Source organism: Polyodon spathula, chromosome 4 (assembly GCF_017654505.1).
Source record: "Polyodon spathula isolate WHYD16114869_AA chromosome 4, ASM1765450v1, whole genome shotgun sequence".
Taxonomy (NCBI): Eukaryota; Metazoa; Chordata; class Actinopteri; order Acipenseriformes; family Polyodontidae; genus Polyodon; species Polyodon spathula.
Genome location: NC_054537.1, coordinates 85,881,722 through 85,902,013, shown reverse-complemented (window position 1 = coordinate 85,902,013; position 20,292 = coordinate 85,881,722). Strand labels below are relative to the sequence as shown.

The 20,292-nt window shown below is 40.0% G+C and overlaps 1 protein-coding gene across 3 annotated transcripts in view; it reads right to left on the bottom strand.

The window, feature by feature from the left end:
• LOC121315020 (ankyrin repeat and IBR domain-containing protein 1-like) overlaps positions 1 to 19,267 on the bottom strand; it is a 65,962-nt gene extending 46,695 nt beyond the window's left edge. Inside the window, exons 1-2 of one of the 3 annotated variants that reach the window (XM_041248871.1) lie at positions 19,090 to 19,267; positions 367 to 642 (exon numbers count right to left, since the gene is read on the bottom strand). In XM_041248871.1, coding sequence (XP_041104805.1) covers positions 367 to 554 — 188 coding nt within the window. In that variant the 5' untranslated portion in view covers positions 555 to 642; positions 19,090 to 19,267. The remainder of the gene's footprint in view (positions 1 to 366; positions 643 to 19,089) is intronic. The other 2 variants (XM_041248872.1, XM_041248870.1) reach the window with 2 other exon arrangements.
• Positions 19,268 to 20,292: the final 1,025 nt, after the last annotated feature.

Here is a 20,292-nt window from a genome sequence, read left to right as displayed (position 1 = left end):
TAAGAAGCTCTCTGTCTTCTGTGGGCACAGGCTCCATATTTGCTGGGTTGTAAACAAAATACAGTGCATGGTGGGATGATGTCATATTAAAAGTCCCACAATCCATTGTGCTGCTAGGAATTATAACTGAATTATTTTAATAGTGTTTGTACGCATTAAGCTTGACTAAACATGATACGGTACTTTAGTGTGGATGCTTTGAGCTTGATTAATTAAAACATTTCTGAGTACTGTTCTCCAGATCGGTTATGTTGTGTGGACAGGGCCTTAGACTAGAAGAGAGCTTACTTATGGCAACCAGTTGTGGCCTTTAAAAAGATTACAGCTACTGAGTTGTCAGAAAAGACATATGGACAAGATGCTCACCTGAGCAGTTGACTCATGGCATGCCGGGCGGCATAGTGCAGGGAAGTGTTGTGTTGATAGGGTTCTCCGTACGAGGTATTTGGATCCAGGGACTCCTTGAACTGCGGGTTGCTCTCGTAGAGCTGAGAGGCCAGGGCCTCGTCTCCATTAATAAGTGCCTTGCGAAACTTAGTCGCAGTGTTCCCCATAGTTCAGCTTCCGATCAGTACTGCTGGCACGTGCTTGTCCACCCCTCTTTAGCCAATCGATGTGCAAATTAGCAACATGCTTCTCGTCCTGCGAGAGGGAATAAAGGAAGGAGATTAAATAATACTATGGCATTGAAATACTTATGCAAAATGGCTCAATGTGTAATGTGAGATGATGAAGAGATCAGAACACTTCTATTTCACAGCTGGATTCATTTGTAAATAGAGTTCTGACAGCTGATCAAAGCTGATGTCTGGCAAAATATGGCTGCCCAGTTCCACCTCAGAAGTGGCAGCACTTGGTGTATGGCCCTGTCTGATTTATTTACCAGCTGACTGCACTCCTACTGTAGATGCTTCAGTAGGATGTTTTCCTGCTGTCCTGCAGCTCATGTCAAAGCTCCAACCTGTACAGAAGGTTTCTAGAGCTTCCTTTCTGCCACTCTTCAGCGGTGATGAGTAGCAACCCTCAGAGATCTCACTTGAAGTCGCATGAATTAACCCACATGACAACTTCTGATGGCTCGACAAAGCACAGCCCACCAAAGAGCTTTTATCTTTTGACAGCTCTTTACTGTGCTAATATTAGACAGCTGCTGTTTCTATTTTATTATTGTTGCAGCTGCTCCTTAGGGCAACAGGATTATATTGTGCCACATGCTCAATATCACTATGGCACTGATACTGCAGCTAGAAGGCACTGTACAGGAGCTGTATTTAGCAAGAGGTGCATTTTATTTTTGGTTTGAGACATAGTTACCCCAGATGTCTCAGGATGTACTGTAAATGCTTGCACTGTTTATTGTATCACTCATGCAGTAATTCATTCTTTATTATTATTATTATTATTATTATTATTATTAAAAGTGTGTTTCCTGGGTTACTCTCACCCTATCAAAGACTCTGCCTGTGCTTTATATTGACAGACAAGATCAGGTGACTGACAGCAAAGATTGTTTAACACTAACCTTTGCTGACAAGTGTGTGGTTAACTGTGAATACCCGTAATCTTTCATTTGTGAACTGGGTTATTTAATACAAAACAGATAGCTTATCTTGTAATCACACACAAGTGAAAAAGAAAGGAGTCATGGATCAGTTTTGTCTAGATCATACTGTATTTACGCAAAGGAAATAACTAGAGGGTTATTCAGTTACTGCAAGAATATATCATGCTTAATGTTTTACTGTGTTGTGGTTCTGGGCCTCCCTCAAGGAAACGTGTAAAGGCCACAGAAATGTTGCAGAAAATTCTTCCACCTGGACAGATATTTCTTGATGCATTGTACAGTATTAGAGAGATCAACCTCAATAAGAAGTTCTTTCTCAAACTGACACTGGATCACTCGATCTGATTAATCTTCTCTGTATGTGAACTGCAGAGCTTTCTGATCCTTGCACATTGATCACACAGAGTGAAACACTGGAAGATGGCCGTTGCACAGAAGCTACATTGAGACCTTCCAGTTTTTATGAGCATGAGCGAAACAAGACACTTGAGCTTGAGACAAAGCACCAGCAAAAACAGTAAAGATAATGTAGCCTAGTTGAACATTGGAACAAAAATGTCACAAAAAACAGTCTCACTGAGCTCACACATCCAGTAAGTGTTACAGTATCTTGCAACGTGATGAATACTTTTCTAAACTGTTGAATACAGCCAAGTACAGTAGGTACTGTTGTCAGGCCAAGTTTCTTTCATACGAGTCTCGAAGGAATCAGCACTGACAGCATGATTGACAGTTAACAGTGCTGGGAGGAAAACAAAACAATGACTCAGAAAATCAGACATTGTCTGAATTAATCACTACCTGTTATACCTCACCTCCCTGCAGCAATACGCACTGTAGCATTCCACATCTCTATGAATGAATGAAAAACAACAACTGAAGCCTTTCAATCACCTTTTTAGGGGTAACAAATGATGACCAGCTCAGATAAAACACTGCATCACAAACAGCACTAATTTAAATGTTCCTTCTAAACATAGGTATACATTAATCAGTTAAAAATCAGTGTTCGAAAAGCAGTTTTCATTTCAGAAACCAGATTTTACATCTGAGAATGCAGCAGGTATGTAGTTTGGCCATTACAGGTGTTGAATTCATACAGGACAGTTTGTTTGTGCTTGTACATGGTGCTTATTGTTTGATGTGGTACCCCTGTTTTTAGCACAACTTCAGTTCAGCTGATCCCCTGTATTCTGGTAAAACGATGTACGTGTTTGTGTGTGTGTGATGGGGATGAGGATGTGGCAGTTGGTGGTGGTGGGCAATGTTACCCTGTACATATGATACATACCAGATGTGTTGGGTATTTATCGTTTGTGTTATTTACACACTTTAATTTTTTTAACATACATTGGCTGATCAAGAATGAAATAGTAACTGGAGACCGGGAGAAGTTAAGCAAGTGTTAACTTTACAATTCTAAACGTGACAGCTACTAAACAGATGTGGCACTTTATACTGTGCAGTAGAATTTAGGGGCACAGACCCTGCGTGATCCAGTTAATGTGATCGGGGGACTTCGAGAATGCAGAGGAAACGCAAAACGCAAACAACAGACACAACAGGGTGTTTTTATATATATATATAAAACGTATCTGCAATCTTTTTTAGCAATAGACAGAATTTTTTTTTTTTGGTTGACAGGCCTACGGCCTTTAATACACTGCAGTTGGTATCAGGCGGCTGAATGAAAATAATATTAATAATGCATCCCCACTTAAATATTTTTCTTTCAATTTTCCACATATATATTATTAATAGAGAGGACAAAGTGAGCACAGGGAAGTTTATTGGGCACTACAGTTCTCCAGTGCCATTCATTAAAAGATAAGAAATTGATATATATTGTAGAACATTTTCTATTTGTTAACTATATAAATCTTGTATTTATATTATATATTATATACTATCATATATATATATTAATATCTACATAAATATATATATATATATAGACTTCAGCAGCTTACCCATGTTATTCTGCTTACTGAACAACACACATTTCGTTGCCATGAAAACGATCCGTTGACTGACAGGTTTGAAAGTTGTACTCACAGGATCCCTTTGGGTATGTGAAAGGGTTATGATACTATTACACTGGCACAGATTGTGCAATTTTGTGCTATGTGAATGGGTATTTTAAAGAATTTTTGAAACATCTGAGGTGGCTCAGTAGCAGCACTTGTGAGTGAAAGTGGTATCAGTAATATGCAACATCTGGTTTACAAGAACACCATTTTGTCTGCTGTAGATATTGGGCTATACATTTACTATAACAAACTACATGATTAAAAAAACTAAATGAACCAATGGGGGGGGGGGGGGTTAGCCTTCCTCTTACAGAAAGGCAATGACTTACATAAATAATTAACTATTTTTTGTTGGAAAACCCTTTATAATGGCATTTGTATCACATTCTGAGACGATCATCCAGGCAATTGCTAACAAAGCTCTTCTTTTTCATGTACACGACATCTACACTGTCAACTTTTTCAATCGTACGTTGTTTATGTACCATCAAGCACAAATAGAGGAAACCCTTCCAAAAGAATTTGGCCAACTGAGCTGTCCAAGTTAATTTCACTTTTCTGTGACTTGAATACACCTGTGTTTTTTTTGTTTGTTGATAGTACAATGCAGCTTCAACTAACTAGACTAATGGGGGTTTGGAGGTTATCTGATTTTCAAAATAATTGACCCACACCCTAAAAGTAACAAAGACTGAAAAATACTGAAAGCTCCCTTGTGACACGATGGCTTGTGTGGGGACGTCAGACCAGGAACTGAATGGACACAGGCTGAATGAGCCAGTTTATTGTACAATAAAAGGTTTTAACAAAACGGAAACATAGAACAAACAAAATGGTGCAGTGGACAAAACAAAGACAAACAAAACACTAACAAACAAATTCCATGAGTCAAACTGCAAGCGCTTTCACACTGCCACTTTCAACCGGAGACAAAACTGTTTTACCAGGGTGAACTTACCCCTGACAGAAAGTAGGGTTGAGAATTTTCAACCCAGGATGAAGAGCTCACCTCGAGTTGAAAAAATTAAATGTGAATGCAACAGGGTTACGCTCGCATTGGGTTGAAAACTTGCATGACCGTAGCCAAAAGCAAACGTCAAGGAGCAAGGTTCACAGATCCACGCACAGTTGTAAATAAAAAAAAAAAATTAACAGCAAAAGTGTTATGGAGCGATGATGAGGTCTGGGAGTACCTCCGAGCTTGTTGTAGAAGAGCCCTATAGATGGTTTGCTACTCTATAGGAGCATAACAGGTTAAGTGCTCATTTCATGAAGATTCTTCAAACCACTACCCCAGAAAGAAGAAATTAAGGTACTGATATAATCTGAAACTGAAACAAATAAGCTAGCTAAATAACAACCTGTATCACAAAATGAATGCACATCTAACATTGCCTGTACTCTGAAGAAAGTTCAAAAGTTCACTGTATAAAAAGAGTTAATGACTCTTGTTCTAGCCACTTTGCTACCAGGTTTTATCTGCAATAGTTACTACACAGAAGATTATTTCTGGCTTTTCTTTTTTTTTTTATAGAAAAGTGATTTACTTTAAGGATACTGGATGTATCTGTTGCAGTACAATATGTACATCATTGTAAGCTTTAAAAAAAAAAAAAAAGCATCTGGGAATAAAACTGAAATAACAAAATATTCATCTGAGCATGAAAAATTCAGCCCAATAATACCTAACACAGAAATGCTGGCCAAGCAGCACAATTAGCTTTGACTGATATTTTAGCGTGTCAGAGATTCCTGGGAACCAGACACCCGAGTTCTAAGAGGTAATGCACCAGGTCTAAAACTGCTTGTTCAAACTATTAAAAAAAAAATAAAAATAAAGATTTGACCTGCTAAATGCAATGCACCAAACTGTGTTGAATCTGTCTGCACACTGAATAGCCCACATCTGTGTTAGGAACACCAGATCACTTCTTTGGTGTGAGGTTGGTCACAGTCACCAAAACTGTCACCTGATGTACAGCACAGTAGATCAGTATGTACTCTTTTTTTGGGGATATATAAACTTTTACCCACTGTAGCGGGGCGGTAGGAAAGCCCTGCTGTTTGATCGTATTGTTTGTTTATTTTTAAGACAGGGTTTCACCCTCCACCCCTGTGTTATTTTGTATTTGTTTATTGTGTGTATTTGTGTATATTTATAGAAGACGGTGAACTGCTGTGTGTTTTGTTTATTGTTTTATATTTGTGTATTTTTGTATATAGATGACGGAGAACCACTGCGCGTTTTGTTTTGTATTGTCTTGCACATTAAAAACTCGTGGAGAAGGTGGCCATCTCCCGAATTAATTAAGTGATCAATTTGTTGCTAATTGGGAGATGGTCACCTGTACAAATACCTGCAGCTCTCTGCACTCCGGGGGGCTGGCTGTATGGAGGAGAGCAAGAGAGGAGAGATTTATTTAAACAAAAGTGAAACTTAAAAGACTAGTGACTTGTTTTGTTTATTATTTTATTTTTGCGCTCTGTGAGCAAGAGTTTATTTTTGTTTAAATATTTTATTTTATTTTTGTGTTACTGAAAATAAACAGCGCATGCGCCTTTGCACCGTACCCATCTTTTGTTCCTCCTTCTGGTCTGACGTCACCGCTCAGCCATTAAATATTAAAAGATAAAGTAGTGCATAGAGTATGTGCACTGTGGAAAGGGATTCTGTACTGACAATGACACTACTTCCTCCCCCACTTGGTAATCACAGATGTGGTAGATGAGCACAGTGCAATAATACACATACAACCAAATACACATTGTTTTAACCATCCTTACACTGGAAAAAGGTATCCTATTCGACAGTTTATTAATTGTGGTACGACTCATGTGATTTATTTTACGAAATGCCCGGGCAGATTAGGTTATGTTGGGAAAAAAACTAAAATTACAACTCCAGTAGCCATGCACTTTACTGAATATGCACACCCAGTCTCCTCTGCAATTTATTGGAATAGAGAAAGTCACAGTATATCTAGGTGACCTTGATTTGAAATTGCTTAAGAGAAACATATTGGATTCACACTTTAGAAACTTTAAAACCAGAAGGATTAAACAATTAAATGAATTTGAAACCCTTTTTGAAATGGATTGGCTATTTGCCTTGTACAATGCTAATTACTGTATTTAACATTTATTAAAAGTGTGTGTCAGGCTGAAATGTTATAATATGACGAATCAGAACATTCAAAAAATGAAAAATGACTCAAACAATGAATTGTATATGAAAGATGATGGAACTGGTACAACGGGGTCTAATGAGTCTAGCAAAAGACAATATTTATTTTTGCCATGTGCCACCTTGTAATTTTAAACATGCATTACCTGCATGCATCTCTGTACATCGTTAAAGCCAGGATTACAGAAAAGAGCCTTACCATTTAAATACTATTCTTAGATTCAGAGAAAAATGTAAAATTGGAACCCGACGAGAACTGTTTTTTTTTGTTGTTTCCTTTTTTCTCTAGAACCATATCATACTTTAGCTTTCAATCAAGTAGTGCAGTCTTAGTTGGAAAAGACCATAAACCAAACTAGTAACTACTGTATAATATATGGTTATTTGTTTATTGGGGCATCCTTTGCAATCATTCTACAGGTAAGCTCAATGCAAACTAAAAGCCAGGTAAATGAAGATTGAGAACAAAGTGTATCTCAGAACCTAAAACCCCCACTGACTGAAACATGATTCAGTACCATAGTATGGGCAATGTAAAAATAAATAAACAGTGAACTGAAACTAAATGAAAAAGAAACAGATTAAATGTATCGTGATGAAATAGGAGGGGGGGACTGTTTTAGCCGTCTTAATAAGCATGACCAAAAACCTGGAATGTGTATGAAGGCCTGTGAAAAACTGTACGGTATAAGGAAATATTTTTAATACATTTTTAAAAACTGCTATTTAAAGAAAGACATGGAGGTCAATACATATTTGTATAAATTAAGTAAGGTTTGTTACTTTTAAAAATTAAGCTTTTTGTTTTAAAACAGCTATGTAAAAGCAGTTTATTTAAGTGCTCTTACTGTAGTTACATTTTTTCCTACAGAATTTATTGAGAAAATCTCAACTGTTTCCTGTGCTGAACACCAAGCAATTTAGAACGGCTCATTTTTCAGGAGTTCAGAACAGACAAGCACCAATTAGGAGCTGGTGGACAGAAACACGTGACCTACTTCTGCATACCCTGGTAAACTGTGAACTCTTTAACCATGGTATAGAAAAATGGTAGTGGTTCAAAACCGTGGCAATCTATACTACGGTATACTGTGACATCCCTAGCTGTTTTCTATGTACAGGATTAGACCCAGATGAGATTCAATTGTCGCAAACTAATGAGACTATGAATTGGGGAGATGTTTTGTGGTTGATGAGACATTAAAGCAGACATGACTGAGAATATGATACCAGGGCAGGTGTACCTCGGCTGCATGCAAAAAGAAGATGGGGACGTATTTTTCTTTCATTTTCAATCACCTTTTTACATGTGGGGATGACATAGCAAAACTTTAAAAAAAATGTTTCAAGGGATATCCTCAACAACAACAACAAAAATTATTGACATAAGAGGTTGAGTAACCCCAGCTGGTCCACTTGAGCTGGAGTGACACACATTTGAGCTACGAGCGTGTTGAACAGTTTTCAATATGAACATGTAAATAAACCTGTACATGTTTAAAGTACATTTAGGTGAAAGCGCAACTTTATCAACTGTTGCTTCCATTTTGGCAGAGGTGTTTAAGGACCCTAATGAAAGAAAGAAACAACAAAAGATTGGACCAAACCCTTGTGAACCAAATACAGGAACAAATTAATTGCTTAGCTTGAAATCTATAAAGCAATTAAGAGCAGTTCACAAACAAGCGTCACAGTGGGTGGGAAATTTAAGAATCCCAGTGATACAAAAAGAGGCTGGGTTCAAAGCACTCTCTTTGAACACCTCAGTTCATTACATAGCAGGTAGCGAGAACAGCAGGCTACCTTAATCAATTACACATGAGTGTTTAGGTGAACAAAAAACAAGTATAATGTCAAGTAGGGCATATCTAACACATTGTGTACTGTAGTTCTAAAAAAGGACAGTAGTATTTAACCAACATAAAAAGCCCAAATATGTGTTTTAAACTTGATAAACAGTGAGCTAACGGTTATTTTAATAATGTCTGTTTATGCATGGGTGCTCTACAGTACCTATTACAATTTATTTTTGTAAATGTTAATGTTTTGATCAGGATTGCACAAAGATTGTTGTTTGACAAAAAACTGGAACAATGAAACATTTTTCATGATTTCTATCAATTAAGTAAATCAAGTGGCGCTTTTCTTAATATAAATAAATCTGTTTTTATCCAGGCAAGATGAAATAACACTGCTAGGATTTTTATAGTTGTGCATTGTCTAATGCTGCTGTGTAAAGGCCTTACTACTGTATAACCTCCCCCCCCAAATATACTGTAAATCACATACTGTCCAAACAGGCTGCTTAGACATTATTCTCTCTCTGAATCACAACCATTCTTGAATATCTGGAATACCGTAATGGTCTGTTTGCAAGTTACAACATATCCCAGTTGCCACGGACATTAACAGGGAGTTAAAATGAATGTCAGAATTCAGAATGTAATCAAACAATGCAGTATTAAAGAGAACAGCAGCTGTGGGGCATTTCATGGTAATGCAGACAAAACCTAGATAGATCAATGTAAAACACAGACAGACAGGGTACAGTACATCCATATACTGTATCCTCAGATTACACAATAACTGTTTTAAATATTTTATTTAGTAAACTTCATTAGAACTAGACATGCAGTTCTTTACATACCTGACAGTATATATAATACAGGTATAAGCAGTCATCTCCAAAAGGACATTTTTATAGTAATTCCATTTATTTCAATGAGACATTAAATTTTCACCTCCAGCATTAAAAATAATACGGTGTACAATCTACAGTTAATGTTAGGGGTTACTCACACATTCAGCACTCAGTATATAAAACTGGATTCACCCTATAATAACGAGCAACAGGAAACCCTAGGGGAGTACTAGCATCTTGTGCTAGAGCTGAAATATACTGTATCTGTTTATATCAACTCAAATTGTGTTATTGATAACAAACGTTTTCAATAATGTTACTGACAACAAAAACATTGTTTAAACCCAATTAGACGTATACACAGGACTACCAAATGCAATCATTTTGATGCATCCTGATTTATTTATTTATTTTATTTCATTTACAGTTTCATTTGCTGTAAATACAATACCATTTACCAGCGTATGCTGCTGCGTATAATTAGATATGTGATTTAGTTTTGTAGTTCAATCTGTAATGGGCCGCGGTACTTGCACTTTCTAGAAGCTACATCTCAACATTTAATGAAAACCTGTAGTCAAAACAGTGTGTTTATTTTAACATACCTATAGTGCTTACTTTCTGATTCCCTAGTATTTTCCCATCATTTCTGTTTGTATTCTTTATCAAGATATTTCTTGTGCTGCTTGTCATAAAGAACAGGATATTCTGCACTGCTTTAATCAGATGTTCCCCCCTCTTGCCTGTGATATTTGACACGCAAGTCTGAATACAAAAATAGCGGCGAAACACCGGACGTAAAAACACAGCGAACAAATGCTACAGTGTGAATAGCTCTTTACAGTACTGTATATGCAAAGGCTGGTTCTTAACAAGTCTGAGCAAGAAACTTGTACAGTAACTAACAAAAATTACAGTTGAGATACGAGCATTTCAAGTTAGTACAAAACATAAAAAACTCAAATCGGCCATCAGATGCTCTACCTCTTTTTGGAATTGTGCTCGGCCAGCGATACTGTACCACAGTAACAATTTAAATAAAATCCAAAGAACAAAAAGTACCAATACATTCCACACAGTTAATTTGTAGCATAATCCGTGCAGCAGAACTACTGTAAACACACTACAAGGTTAAAATATAACCCAACTGCTGGCTGGGAAACCAGTTTAAGCCATCATGGACCTGTGCTCCGTTTAGTGTTTTGTAACCCAACAGTAAATGCTTATAGATTATGTTCAACACACATCCTCCTGATATTTCTACTAACGTAAAAGACATTTTACACAACCGCTTTTGTATTAATGTGATTGTGTAAATCAAATATACCAGGATCTATGTTCAACTACAATTGGGATCAATGACCACAGCTGACCCACAATAGTACAGTGAATGCTGGGGTGAGAAAAAGAATTAAGGTTTTTTAGACTTAGGGTCAATACTGTAGAAAAAAAATGTCTTCAAAACTGGCATCCACCATAAAATCACAGGACTTTAAATATGCACTTGATTTAACAAATCTGTTAAACAAAATTTTCGAACTAATTTCACTGGTTCAGGAATCATGTCACTAAACAGCTGACCATTAATTCTTAAGTTCAGTGTCCCTAGAACGATTAGAACACTTACAAATAGACTCAGGTTGTTTTGTTTATTCTTCGATTGCAGTTTTACTGCATCCAGACCTATAAAGACATTTAAAAGACTACTAGACTAAACATTTATACATTTTAAATAAATTACAATTATCAATTAACTCTAGTACTGTACGTGGCCTGATAAAACTGGGATGTTCTATCTGTGCAGCCTTGCTGGGTGATACCGAATGCTCTGTATAGTCAGTATGGTGTGCTGTTCAAAAGATTAAATATACTTAGGCTTCTGTTTTTTGGTTTTTATTATTTTCATTTTTCTGTGCTTATTTTTTGCTATTTTTAAGTTTCATGTAAAGTTTTTTTTTTTGGCCTTTCGCTTTTTTTATAATCTGTGAAATTATTGTTTTCGGATCCTTTCTCAAATTCGTAGGCTTTTTTTTTATTTTTTATGTCACAATATTAACTTGACAGTACTTTTCTTTTCTGTGTTTTGGCTATGCAGCTATTTAATTTTTTATTTTTTTTGTATCTGGGGTGTTTTATCATTTTTTATTGGTTAAAACCAAAATTCAGGAGCCCTAAATAGACTATACATCTGGACCAAGGAAAGTCATTTCTAAAAGTGGCCCATTGAGAACTGAGAACTGTATCTGGTGTAGTCTTCCTTTTTCACAGACAAAACCGACACAGAAAGGACTGACTGGCCAAATCAAAGCTTCAACCATCACTGCCTGCTAATGTATATTTAAATTAGCGATCACTATAAACATCGTACAAAGTACTGTACACCACAGCTAATGTTTCATAGAACTGTACATGCTTTGCATACATGTGTTGCATGGAAATGAGACCAGGCACTGCATTTCTTAAGACTGTTGTTTTTCTCAATTAAAGGCCTAACATTTTCAACATTTCATTCTGCAGTACAGCCTACAGCTATTTTCAGGCCCAAACACTATTTTAAACAAGACACTGAACCTGCAATACAATGGTGGTAACAGGGCAAAAAGCTTGGCCTGTAGTTTTGCCCTACTGGCCTTTGTAAAATATATAACAGCAGGGCCTCTGAAGAGAGCTTCAGAAGCACTGAAGTGATGCTAGAATCCACATTGTATTTTATGACTGGTTTGTGATAGAATCGGTACAGGTTCTGACACTTGTTCGGTTTGTCACCTGACCTGGGTAGTACCCACCTGTAAAAAGGGTGTTGTGGTGGTTATCCACTGACAAAAGTGAGCGACACAGGAAAGCTGGCGTTGAAACGCCACACATGTGCTTGAGATTTATTTACAATATTTACAAAATGTGGTCGTTGTAATTACAAGTTACTGCCACTAGGGTACAAGCAATGGTAGCCCCTAGGGCAGGGTAGAGCACAGAAAACCAGGTGACTGTCCCAGCAATGGTATTGCTGACAGGAGCGTCTACTTAACCTGGAGTGTAAACAGACCAAATGCAAAGACACAGACCGAAAAAACGTTACCTGCAGGAGTCACACTGCTCCCCCACTATACAGGACGGTCCTGTAGCAGGAACCTATCCTTACACACCCTCCATGTACCTTTCTGCTGGATTTAAAATCCCTAAGTAAACATTATTCTTTTCAAGAGTGACAAAGTAGTCAAATCTTAGTACTCACTGTTTGCTTTGTTTAAATTTTATTTTTTAAAAAATGCCATTCGTAGACCGTCAATCCCGGCCGGAGGTGTGTGTCCAGCTCTCTTTTTTATCAAGACGCTCTGTTAGGACACGCCCACCAGCTAACACCTCAAAAATACCGTATTACTTCAATCTGACACAGCAGCGTTTATTTTAAATTGATCAAAATGACTGCGGCGCTTAAAAGAGGGCGGCCTTTATACAAGTGCGACCTTTATTAATAATGCTATGATTTTCAAATGCTGCAATATTTTATTACATGATTTATGACATTTTAGAAGTATCGCAGTTGCTTATTTTCAGTGTTACGGTAGCCTACCTGTATGTAGCAGCGTGTGTGGCTAACTTACATTGACTACAGTACATTTATCAGTGACAGTTACCGAAAGCCTGTTAGGTGGGAGTTAGAAGGTCAGGGGAGTACTGTACCAGCGAATCAGGAGTGTGTATTGGTTGTTAAGGGGCGGGACAATGTTGGTGTGGCAGTTAAATCCAAGAGTGTGACGTAGATGTTTTTCTGCACCAAAAATTACCTCAGAATATCAGTTTGATTTCTGTAAAAAACTACAATACATCCTACTCGGTTTCTAATTTCTCTGCAAGAGAAATCGAAACTAAATCTTCTCATAGTAAGCACATTGTTTTTTGTTTGTTTGTACGGGATTGAGTAAGGGAATTACAATTGAACTAAAAACAAAACAAAACTGCCTACAAGAACTTCAGAAGGACTGCTGTTCTGTATGCATTTTATCTTGCATTTTCTTTCAGAACGGTACTACCATAAAATAAAATATGCTTACTATGTGCGTGTACATTAGTTTGTAATTTACGTGCTAGATTGAGGCTCCCGTCTCTTCGGGAGCATTACATGTACACAGTGTTGCACATTTATTTGTTTACTGTGTTTTTTTAAGTAGGGGGAGAAAAAAAAATACCTTAATGTTTCTTTATCGATAGCGGCGTTTATTCGAGGACGGCCTCTATTATAAAAGCTAATATATGACTGTGGCGTCTATACGAGGGAGGCGCCAAATTGAATACGGTAATTTGTAAAGCACTACTCAACCTGGTTTTCTAGTTTCAGGTTTCCTAATAAAAGAGGTTTAATTCTGAAGCCAGTCTGTTCTACATAAACTATGGCTGATCAGTGCTAAGCACAATCAATAATTCACCACATCCTTAGAACAGAATAAGACCTTTGGGATGGTTGAGGGTTAACCAGATATGGCTGTGTAAGTGTAGGTTATATGTGAAAAAAGCAAACATGTCGGATTCAGCTCAGCTCTTTTAGAGTTCAGACCTTAAGCCACTTCGCTCCACAGTCTGCATTGTTGCTTTGTTTAATCACATGCTAACTCTGCGTGTTCTATTTAAAATACAATAGGAAATGCTAATAAAACCCATTTCCACAGTTTTTATTGCCACTGAACTGTATTGAAACTAGGGATGCACAGTTGTAACAGGGCGAGCAGCCCTGTACAGTGTTTATTTTATAACGGGGCTGCCACACGTGGTGGCAGCCATAGGATCACCAGCGCCTCCTGGACTCAAGCCAGAGGAGGTATTTCACTAGGGTACTGCAGTTTCGTGTTTTTTTAATTTTTTTATACTTTTTTTTTTTGGAGGAAAGACAGGAGGAAGAAGAGGAAAGAGCTGGAGGAAGCAGCAACAGCAGCTGCAGAGGGACGTCAGTGGGGTCTATGTCATAGATGAGGGGTGCACTGGCTATGGGGAGTTTGGGCACAGGGTGGCCATCTGCCCCTCCCAATATCTAGGAGAGGTGTTGGCTGCCCAAGTGAGCCTGGACCAGGCACCCTGGAGAACCCAGAAGAGCCAACGCCCTCAAATTGAAGGAGAGGTGAGGAGGAGGCAGAGAGGAAGGAAGGCACGGGAGCAAGAGTGGTGCACAAACTGCATGCGCTACGGACATGAGGAACACCACTGCCTGGAGGTCTTCCAGGACATGGAGTGAGAGGAGCCCGAACATCCTGCGCCCGAGTGGGAGGAGCCCCGGCCACCGTTGCTGCCAGAAGGGGAGGAGCCCCGGCTGCCGTCGCTGCCAGAAGGGGAGGAGCCCTGGCTGCCTTCGCCAGGAGCAGAGCAGCAGGAGCTGCCTCTGTCTCCACCGCCACCAGGAGCAGAGCAGCAGGAGCTGCCTCTGTCTCCACCGCCACCAGGAGTAGAGCAGCAGGAGCTGCCTCTGTCTCCACCGCCACCAGGAGCAGAGCAGCAGGAGCTGCCTCTGTCTCCACTGCCACCAGGAGCAGAGCAGCAGGAGCTGCCTCTGTCTCCACTGCCACCAGGAGCAGAGCAGCAGGAGCTGCCTCTGTCTACATCACCATGAGCAGAGCAGCAGGAGCTGCCTCTGTCTCCAACCCCGCTAGAGGGACAGAAGCAGGAGCTTCTCCCTTCAGCATTGGAGGGACCACGGCAGGATGCTGCCGGACCTCCGCAGCCCCTGCATAGGTTGCTGAGGGGAGCACGGGGGGAAAACACCCAGCCACAGTGGCTGCGAAGAGGGCCAAACCCCGCACCAAAGCTAGGCGTGGCTCTCCTCCCGCCATCGCCTCCCAAGGGTCCGCTGCTGCCCTGCCTCACACCGCCCAAGGATGCCACGTCTGCATCGCCTGGGGCTGCAAGAGAGAGAGAAAATAGGGGAAATTTAGGGAAACCCAGCGGCTCCCAGGGTCACGGACTTCGCCTGAGGACAGAGAGGAGCTCCCCTGCTTCGCCTGGGGCCGGCCGCGACTGGTGCTTCGCCCGGGCCGCGGCCGGGGTCAGCTTGTACGCGCCTGGAAGCCCGGTACTAGTTTGCAGGCGACCCCGCAGGAAGCACAGGGGCTGGCGCCTCGGAAAAGGGGGCTGCCAGCTACAAAGAAGGGGGGGGGGGGAGGTCAGAAGACCTGCTCCCCCAGCCTCACTTTCGCGGCAGGAGGAACGGTGGCTGAAGCCCCAGAAGAGGGAGCCGCAACGCCATTTCCTGCCACAACAGTGAATACAGTTTATTTAGGAATTTGATTATACTCTTCTTACTTTGGTCGTTTATATGACAATAAAGTGACACTGGCACTTATTCCTTAAACAAACTAATTCAACAATATGTTGCTTATGTTATTGTACCAAGTAACTGTTATCCAGCGTTGCAGATACTAAGCAATAAACAACTGCAGTGAAACAAAAGCTACTGAACAGAAATCCTTATTTAAAAAAGGAAAACAAAATTTAAATGCTAATTTAACTACGTCATTCAACTTTAGTTATATGCTTTCAGTTGTTTTTGTTCGATGAAAATTACCACCTCAGTATACTCTAAGACGAGTCTTGCGGGCAACAATTGACTGGAAGTCCATCAGTGGAAAAACACGTTCTCAGGGAACAGATGATCCTGGGATGCATAAATACATCTTCGCCCGTTTTGCGATCCTGGGAAAGCGCTATGCATCTTAGAGGTAGTCGTCTCCTAAAAGAATTGCCATGGCACTCTCTATATCTCTGCACTGTAACTTTGTGACTGTTTCAGTTGTTTCAGTCTCTGTACACAGTGCCGTTGATCATTGTGTAACTCAAAGTTTCGAGCTTCTGACAGTTTTGTAACTATGAGAACTCACAGCACTGCTGTTATTGCCCACTGTTGCTCAACAAGTCTTGCAAGCATTGCGAGCTGAATTCCAGCAAGTTTTACATGATTGGATCAAGCGGTGTTGCTTTACCTGAAACTGCATTTGTTTTTTCTCCAATGCATTAGTGCTGTGGTGGCAGTGTGCAACTAGCCAACTTACTGCAGCAATAGCGCGATCAACATTAACAGAAAAGCTGTCGTTTATGACTAGCTGTACAGCACGTGGGAAAACAATTTGCATTATTATAAACGCATGACATCAACCAACAAGACCCCATTTCTCATATAAGGAATTTCCGCTGTGTGTCATTCAGGCATGTCTTCTGTCTGAAGTACAGCAGACTGAAGCTCCCTGTTTTCAATGTAATGACATGCAACTGTGATGTAGCTTTCAGTGTTTAGTGCTGTCTAACAGTCTACGGTAAGTGCCACTTTATCAGCAGCCTGCAGTTTGGCGCAAAGTGTCTCACATACTCTTCATACGGAATCTCCATGCATGGGATTACAGTTTGCCTCAAAGGCACATGGTATTCCAGCTACATTCCCAATTGAAACTGTACTTATTAACATTACACTATTAAAAATATGCTAGCTGATAATCATCACAGTTCAACGCTGCTGCCATGTTTAATCACAAAGACACTTCAACCAGGTTCAAGTCATTGTTATTAGGGTTATCAGAAATATGCATATTAGAAAATTCTTTCATTTTCAGAATGAATGCAGGGTGAGACAACCAACGATAGCTAGCTGGCTCGAATCCTGGCCGAGGTAAATTGCAGATTTTGGCTGGGGATCCACAGGGAGTGCTGCATTAGCCTTGGCTTCACAGTGAAAATGGAAGTCACCCGTTAATCTTCAGTCCACATATTTTAAATGTTTATAGACAATAAACAAAAATAAAAAATCCTCGATGGCATACTGTAATATTTAAATGTAATCAAATATGTCTTAATCAAGTGTTGCTTTTCTTTTTTTTTTTTTTTTAAGTTTAATTTACAGGTCTCGATGCATTGGTAACAACTGTAATTGTTACAGGCAGTTTCATGCACAGGTGGAGACTAGAGAGAAAATTCAGTACCTATAGATTACCTGCCCAACGTCTTAAATTACAGTAATCACCAATCAAAAAGGCCAACGCTTGTTTCCAAGGATGCCTTGCATGGCTGAAGTATCGCCTAGCTTGCACTACAGGAGTTCAGACTACCAGTACGACCAACTGTCTGATATTAATTTTTGCCCATTTGTTTTCGGCTTCCAGCACTAAAAGCAAGCATACTCTAAACCAAATACCAACTGTAAACTAGAATATTGTATTTCAATCCCAACGTAAATGACTTGCTTACATTAACGATATTGACTTGCAAACTTTTAATATTGTGTGACCCCTAGCACTTCCAATATTTGTGCAAAACAATACAGCCTATACAGTATTAAAATACATATTTTTAAAATATTTTTTCTCTTACAAAAAAAAAAAAAAACCCTCCCAGTACCACGAAAACAAAATTCACCTTCTGTGCATCTAAGTAATACAAACTGCCATGCGAAAATCAGACAAGACGTTCCAAAGACAGTCTTTGACAGGTATCCGTTTCTTGATAAGCTACCACAGAAGGTGACCATGACTCCCATTCACAGTATGTGGAATAATTTCTTTCAATGAATTTCCACAAAAAGCTTAATCAAAAAGTGTGTAACTACCTGGTCACAGAGAACATTTATTTACCGTACTTAACACAAGCTAGCAGACAAAACAGAAACAAAAACTAAATAATAAACTTTATTTTTAATATCACTTCTACACTTTGCAGAGGGATGCATCTGTCTTCACAACACGACATACGCTATAAAAGTTACTGTCTATAGTCCAGTAATATTAACCAACAACCATTTGTCATTTTTACAATTTTCTGGCACACGAGGCATTCTTGTTTAATAGGCATGCTAAGCTAGTTTTTATGTAGGTGCTTGTATTGTAATCGGATAGGGTGTCATCACAATACTTAGCAAGGATTTCCAATTATAAATAAAAAGCATTCAATTTTACAATGTATAATTGTTTTTTGTTTGAAAAATAAAAATCCCAAGTTCACTGTTAACATAATTACGTCACTAGTGGAACTGGCTTGCTGTTTCTCTAAAATAAGCAGTGGTTCTTTTGTCTTCTTTGTTAAGTTGGTGTATGTAGAAACTCACACCAGGCATATAGCTTTAAATCGCTGCTCTTTAAATAAAAAAGCAAAGAAAAACATAACCTGTGAGCTTTTCTTTCATATTGTATCAATCAACACCGTTAGGCTAGGTGCAAACGTGTTTCTGTATTAATTTGCAACATGTCAAATATTGCAACCTAAAAAGACTGATCAGAATTTATTTACTGAGCGTTTGGAAGAGGGTCTCGTTTTTTTCAATCTCGCTGAAATTCCAGCCCTTTGAATTTTCAAAACAAGCAAATTACGTTACTGGACAAATAAATAAACAGATGACAGATACATATTATGTTCATATATTATTTTAATATTACTGTTTTGTTTTTTTGTACAGTGACTCATAATGACTCATTATATACAGTCCATTCTTTATACTTTGAATAATTATAAAAAAATAAAAGATACACCATAAAATACCGTGCAAGATCATTGACAACAGCATCAAAAAAGTCGTTCACATTTCTAAACTTCGCAGTCTCCATGATGACCAAAGCAAAGGTTTTGCATACACCACGTTAGTCGGATAATTTTCCACATCATCATAATCATCATCAACACAAACACACTAAGTAAAGCGGTTACTTACACACTCGTACCTGAGTAGATGTATACTTGAATCCCAGTCTGATCAATGTGTTGCTGATTTTAGTTTATTCCATGTTATCTGTTTCCGTGTGCAGCTCTCGCGCTCGCTCTCTCTCTCTCTCTTTGTCAGTCAGACGCTTAACAGTAACAACAGCTGCACCAGCACAGAGCGCGCGACCCGGAAAGACAAGCTTACTGCCTGCAACACAGAGACAGGTTTCACAAGCACTGCCTAGTGCAACAGCAACAAGACTGTCTGAAAGATGCTCAGTGCTGTAAGGAATAGTCGTACCCTTGCACTCACTGTGCTCTTTCAGTCCATTGTTATCCAGGACCTTCTTCAACCAGTTTCCTAATTTCTTCATTGCACATCTAGGTTCAATTAAATATGTCCATGATGTAACAAGGCTCTTGGCTATCAATTCAATAATTAGGTGCGTGACCACTGGAGGTTCTGACCAGAAGTGCCACCGGCAGACTGGTGTGGACATTGTGAGGAGGACAGCCACAACTGGGAAGGATGCCCCTACAATCAGGCCCAAGAAGAGGAGCAGTTTTCACTCCGGGCATCAGGGGCCACCCCACTACCTCCAGTGCCGCCACCTTCACCACCGTCTCAGGAGATCTGGGACTGGCTGATGCACCCTGAGGCAGACCTCTTCCATGACCTCCCCATAGTTATCAACACGCTGTTGTGTCGAGATGGGGAGAGGTGGGAAAAGTGGGAGGAACAACATCACCTGGTGTCCTTCCCAGAGGTTGCCCTCATGGTCGTTCATTACCTGGCGGTAGTCATGGGAGAGGCCCCAGTCATTCAAACAAAGAGGGTGGGGCTGCTGTCCCGAGAGCCAGAGAGGGAGGAGCCGCCGCCCCGAGAGCCAGAGAGGGAGGAGCCACCACTCCCAGAGCCCAGAGGGGAGGAGCCGCCGCACCCAGAGCCCAGAGAGGAGGAGCCGCCGCTCCCAGAGCCCGGAGGGGAGGAGCCTTGCACCACCCAAGGATGCCTGCCTTGCACCGCTCAGGGATGCTATATTTGGATCTCCTGGGGTTGCCTGCTGCTCGGCTTCGCCTGGGGTTGCCTGCCGCCTCCTTTTTGTCTCCAAGGGTTGCTGAGGGTCCCAAGGGTCCGTTGCCGCTGTCCCCGCCTCTGCCACCAGAGGGAGCCGGGCCACCGTCCCCGAAGGGTCCAGCGCCATTAAAGGGT